Source organism: Salvia hispanica, chromosome 6 (assembly GCF_023119035.1).
Source record: "Salvia hispanica cultivar TCC Black 2014 chromosome 6, UniMelb_Shisp_WGS_1.0, whole genome shotgun sequence".
Classification (NCBI taxonomy): Eukaryota; Viridiplantae; Streptophyta; class Magnoliopsida; order Lamiales; family Lamiaceae; genus Salvia; species Salvia hispanica.
Genome location: NC_062970.1, coordinates 3,864,308 through 3,870,307, shown reverse-complemented (window position 1 = coordinate 3,870,307; position 6,000 = coordinate 3,864,308). Strand labels below are relative to the sequence as shown.

Below are 6,000 nucleotides of genomic sequence, written 5' to 3'. Positions count from 1 at the left end.
TTATTTGGACTTTGTCTAATTTTGGAGGACGACTGAAAATAGAAAATTAGTCTATTTTTTGGAACAAATGAAGTATTAATTTTATAATAAAATATGAATGAGAATAAACTAGTGAAATGTAAGTAAATTACCAAAAATAGTAAAAGTAAATGTGACAAATATTAAATGAACGAACCTAAAAGAAAACTTGTAACAAATAATGGCGGACGGATAAATCTCAACAAAAGCGTAACTAAATGAGGATCACCCGGGCCCACCCCTGTGGATGTTGAACAATCATGCAGTGAAAATAGTATCCATATATAAATATGAAAAAAATCGTTAAAATAGGAGGAGGTCTTGTTTAGCAAACAAGTTTTGATGAAACTGAAATAAACTACCCATATTTTAAAATTTAAATCCTCAAAATTATATACTACTATGAAACTCCAACGAGCAAATAGATGAACGTACTGAAAATTCTGGCAAATGGAGTATATAGAAGAATTTTGTCACAATTAAAAATTTAAAATATAAAAGATTAGAACACATATAATGAGTGGATATCGAGAGTAGATTAGATTCGAGATATAGATAACGTTATACAAGGCCCAGAAAAATTTGGATTTATCCCCGGCCTAACGGCCTTTTGTTTTCAATAAGTTCTACTCCTTATTTGGCGTTTATTTATAATGTGAGAAAATACAAGGCCCACATAAATTGACATTTATCGCCCTTATGTTTTGTAATAAGTTGTATAGTAAGAGTAAGATTATTTGCTAAGCAATCATAATATTCAGTGAAAATGTAAAAGGTGCAATTATACAAATACTAAATAAAAAATTAATTTAATATAGGGAGTGTATGCAAAAGAAAATTATCAAACAACAATAAGAAACTACTTCCTTCATTCCACCATAATTATAAAAACATTATTCAATTAGGTTGCATCTGAGCACGAGCAACACGTACTCGGGTAAACCGCGGGCCCTAGCTAGCAAGCGACCTCTGGGATACAACAGGATGCAACACAGTCCTAATGCACGTTTCAAATATTGAATGAACAAACAATATAATAATGATTTCTTTATTACAAGTGTTGCTATATATGATCATCATTCGTTTCATAAAAAAACATAAAAGCAGATCCCTCTAACTACTTGTTAGTATATCTCTGCAAATATAAACGATATGCAAGATGGAGTGCAAATAATCTCAAAGGAGGTGATGAAGCCCTCACCTCATACCTTCAAAAACCTCAAATTGTCATACATAGACAGATCATTACCATCTATTTACATTCCTTTCATCTTCTTCTACAACGCCGATGAGCCAACCGGCCTCAACACCTCCAACCATATCCAAATATCTCAAATCTTGAAACACTCTCTCTTAGCTACTCTGCCTTCTTTCTACCCGTTAGCCGGCAAGCTCAAACACGGTATGTATGTAGACTGCTCTGACAGTGCCTCCGGCTTTGAGTTCGTTGAAGCCAAGGTTCACTCTGAACTCGAAACTGCCTTGCAAGGATCCACCGTGACAGATATGAAGCTTCTCCTCCCTTCGTATTGTACGGATTTCGACCATGCTGGATGGCCACTTCTCGTCGTGCAGGTACACCGACGTGGGATATTTGTTATATTTATTTATTTCATTTGCCTACTCACCCTAAACCACTGTATATATAAGTCTATCAGCCTCTCCTATTGTTACTAATTGGTTTTAGGATGGAACCTCATGGATTTCTATCACAGTACTCTAATGAGTTGAGTGAAATATATATATATTTGGTTATTCAGTATTTTGCTTTGGCCTAGATATGTTATGTGTCAGTTAAAGTTTCAATCTAAAATTGACGACCTGCTCTGATGCCAAGATAAAGGTTTAATTAAGAGGTTTCATCTTGCTAATATTTATTGGTTTTACGAGGAGTAGTCCATGAAATTTATATATTCCGTTTCGTTTACTTTCAATTCTACTTTTACAACGCGAAGTATTTATTTTTAAAATTTTCCAAGACAGGTCACCTTCTTCGATTGCGGGGGGCTCGCCATCGCCATCAGCGTCTCCCACAAGATCGCTGATTTCGCCTCCGCAATGTCTTTCGTTGCTGCCTGGGCAGCAACATGCCGAGGCGAAAAGACAGAGATTCCTCCATCCATATTAGGCACGTACCCGTATTTCCGGCCCTTGAGTTGGGTCCCGTTTTCACCGTTGATGAAGTATTACAAGCCCAGTGACGAATACGTGACCGAGAGATTCATTTTCGACAAGAAGAAGATCGATATTCTCCGACAAGCCACCACGGCCTCGCCGGAATCCGCCACAAAAGACCCGTCACGAGTGGAGCTGGTGTCGGCGTTCATATGGAAGCATTTCATTGCGGCGAGATCGAAGAAGAACAAGATATTCGCCGCTCAGATGGCAGTGAGCCTGAGGCAGAGAACGGACCCGCCCGGGATTCTCGAAAACGTGTTCGGAAACTGCTTCATGTCGTCGCTGGCGTTCGGGGATCCTTCTAGAGAGCTGCACCATCTCGTGAGCAGGCTGAGGGAGGCGATACGAAAAGTGAGAGATGGATATATCACCAAGATGATGAGTAGAGAGTGTTACTTGAAGGAACTGGCGATGCTCGCAGTGCTGATGGTGACGGGGCAAATGGAGTGGTGCTACTTCACGAGCTGGCGGGGGTTCTCAGCGTACAAGGTGGATTACGGGTGGGGCCAGCCGTGCCGGTTCGCGACGCCGTCCTTGGCGATCAAGAATATGGTGGTTTTGGTCAACAGCGGCGGAGATGATATTGAGGCAATAGTCACCATGCTGCCGGAGGTGGTGCAGGCGGTTGGGGCACAAATCAAACTCATTTCCCTAAATGTCAATTGAGGTTGATTATGAAATAATTAATTTATTAGGCTACATAGCTTACTTTCCATTATTTCCGGTGCAAAATCCAATTATAATGTAGTCATGGCTTGTGAGGAGTATTATTAAACTGGTTCAAGATTATATAAGATTGAATTGGCCAAAATTATTGAGATTGAATTAGGAGTCTGATAAGGCTCGTTTCATGCATTGGTTTTAGATGAAAATTCTGTGTTTTTGGGGCATTAATCTATGTTTCTGAGTTCAGGTGTGTGATAAATCTGTCAGGCTTAGGAGTCGTTGTTACCTGACCTGGCAGACGCAAAGGAGATGAATTTGAGATGAAATCATATGTCGTCGTCTAGACCTGGGAGGATCAGAAGTTGGCGACAGGAGCAGAAAGGAGCAAAGAGCAGATTTTTAGAGCATCTTGTTCAAGGGCATAAGCGTCAACTCACCAAAAGGATGCCCTATGGATCAGAGCCTCACTTTTATATAGAGCTCAACATTGAAGAAATAGGACATCTATCTCTACACACTCTCTTAGCTCACTTTTGGAGGCTCCATGTTTTCATCACTTAGTTCCCCACTTCAAGCACACATTTCAGTTGCTGCGCACTTGGATATGGGGTGATTTCTGGCCGCCATGGTGGTTCTCATCGTTTTGCTGTCGGTAACACCGCCTTATGAAAGCGAAGAAACAATATTTACTTTCGTTTTGCTTAGTTCTCTTTCCGTTTCAGGTACTTGTTGGTTTTAGTTTCGTAACTGTAGTTTCTGACTTTGATTTGCTGGATCTGAACCTATTTCTGCATATTATGGAAGTTTACGTTGGTTTTTGTTAGATCTTGCTGAGTTGATGTTTATTTGTTGCTTTTCTCTTTCGTTGTTGATGATTGTTGGATGTTTGGAGATGAGATTTGTTGGTTTGTTGTTGGAGGCTGTGGATTTACGTATGGAGATGTTTGGATTTGAGTTGGTGTTTGGCGGAGCTGGTGTTTGCTGTTCTGGCTATTTACTGTCTGTTTCTGCATCCTCTAGGTCCAGTAGCGTAGATCTGTTAGTTTCAGCTTTAATTTCTCGTTTTAAGTTTGGATCTGAAGTTTACTTTGTTTTTATGGTGTTAAATGCTCTGTTCTTTCTGATATTCTCGTTTGATTCATGAAGAAGATGAAGTTTGTTGGTAGTTAGAATCAGATCTGCTTTTGTCTGCACTTTCTGCAAGTCCTTTTTGCTTTTCTGCAGTTTTTCTAGACCCTAGTTGTAACATCCCGATTTCCCGAACCCTAATTTTAGAGCCCTAGAATTTATTTTGATGACGTGGAGACGTGAAATATTTATGAATGCATTTATTGCATGAGATGCTATGGCCGAGTCGAGTCTAGGGTTTGCATTGGAAGTTTGAAAAGTCAAACTTGTTGATTATATGATGTGGCATGTGATTTATTAATTTATGAGATGAATTATTTGTTTAAGGGTGAGTAAGTATATTAGAGAAAATTTCCATAAATACTTGCCACCCAATTCTTGTGATTTTCGACCTCCTTGGCCTTTTGAAGGAGGAATTATAATTTTTCCGGATTTAATTTAATTCTTGGGATATTTATCCAAATTAAATCCAAAACCCAATTATTCCTTATTTTTATGGAGAAAAATCGAGCCCCCTTGTGTCTTGGTGATTTTCGAAAATCACCTATTGTGGGAAGGAAAAAATTATTTTATTTTAGTTAATCCCTTATTTGATTTCCTTCCATACCTAGAATTTAAATATTCTACCAAATCTTTCCATAGCTCAAGAGATTTTGCCTTATCTTATTTTAGTTAATATTCGAAATATATTCCTTATGGGAGAACCCCAAAATACACGCCTACTACCCTATATACTTGGAGGATTTTATTTTATTTTGCTCCGTGATATTTTGTTCTACTCCGTAAAATATTCAAAACGAAATCTGGGCTAATTAAGAGCCTAATTTTCGAAAATCATGAGATTTTGCCCTAGAGTCTATTTTGTTAATTCTTCTTCCCTACTTCACAATATTTATTTATTTAATTGTGGAAAATAAGATCTTACCAAATATTCTATTTATTTACCTAAAGATTTTATTGAACTCTATAAATAAGGAGCCAAAAACCTAACCCTAGCCATCACATAATTTTCGCCCCCTACCCAAATTTTCGCCCCCCTCTCCTTCTCCACTCTCTCCAAATTTTCTTCTATACTTTGTCATCTTTTGAAGAAGAATTGAAGTTCAATCCAAGAATCTTGAAGAACCGAGTCTAATACTTACCGTTCGTTTTTCTTTTAAGGTATTTTTATATCCATCTTCTTCGTTCTACTCGATTCCTCTTCTTTCTAACCGATTAATCGGTATTCTTGAACCCTCATGCATCTTGTTTGAATGAAAGTGGGATAGAAGGGATATGTAAATATGTATGCATGTGGTGTGTGTGTGCGGCGTGTGCGTGGTGTGTGTGCGTGTCGTGTGCGTGTGTTGTGTTGTGTGGTGTGTGGTTGATGGCTAAATTGTAACATCTCGGAATTTAGAACCCTAATTTTAGGGCCCTTTTAATTATTAGTGATGACGTGGAGTCGTGAATGCATTTATTGCATGTGATGCTATGGCCGAGTTGAGTCTAGGGTTTGCGTTGAAAGTTTGAAAAGTCAAACTTATTGATTTCATGATGTGGCATGTGATTTATTGAATTATGAGATTTATGTGATTAATTAATTTATAAGGTGAATTATTTGTTTAAGGGTGAGTGAGAATATTAGAGGAAATTCCCATAAATACTTGTCACCTAAATTTTTGTTTTGTAATTTTCGACCCCTAGCCTTTTGGAGGAGGAATTCTATTTTTCCGGATTTAATTTAATTCTTGGGATTTTTATCCAAATTAAATCCAAAACTCAATTATTCCTTATTCTTTTTGGGAGAAAAATCGAGCCCTTTGTTTTTCTAGTGATTTTCGAAAATCACTTGTTATAGGAAGGAAAGAATTATTTTATTTTTAGTTAATCCCTTGTTTCATTTCTTTCCATACCTAGAATTTAAATATTATACCAAATCTTTCCATACTTCAAGAGATCCTTGCCATACCTTATTTTAGTCAACATTCAAAAAATCCATGCCTTACTTAGACACCAAATCACACGCCT

General features: G+C 37.7%; 1 protein-coding gene across 2 annotated transcripts; it reads left to right on the top strand.

Annotated features, from left to right (window-relative positions):
* Nucleotides 1-1,101: 1,101 nt before the first annotated feature.
* LOC125193545 (stemmadenine O-acetyltransferase-like) lies at nucleotides 1,102-3,516 on the top strand. Of its 2 annotated transcripts, XM_048091368.1 has the most exons (3): nucleotides 1,102-1,593; nucleotides 2,002-2,863; nucleotides 3,130-3,516. In XM_048091368.1, the coding sequence occupies exons 1-2, from the start codon at nucleotides 1,171-1,173 to the stop codon at nucleotides 2,860-2,862; spliced, it is 1,284 nt and encodes a 427-aa protein (XP_047947325.1). In that variant the 5' UTR covers nucleotides 1,102-1,170; the 3' UTR covers nucleotide 2,863; nucleotides 3,130-3,516. The 2 variants fall into 2 exon arrangements, with proteins under 2 accessions (XP_047947325.1, XP_047947324.1); XM_048091367.1 differs by lacking the exon at nucleotides 3,130-3,516 and having other exon boundaries at nucleotides 2,002-2,985.
* The last annotated feature ends 2,484 nt before the right edge of the window (nucleotides 3,517-6,000 follow it).

Excerpts from the sequence above, each read along its gene's own strand:
- LOC125193545 (XM_048091368.1), top strand. The coding sequence starts at position 1,171 with ATGCAAGATGGAGTGCAAATAATCTCAAAGGAGGTGATGAAGCCCTCA. Across the intron at positions 1,594-2,001 it reads GGCCACTTCTCGTCGTGCAG|GTCACCTTCTTCGATTGCGG; the intron begins GTACACCGACGT and ends TTTCCAAGACAG.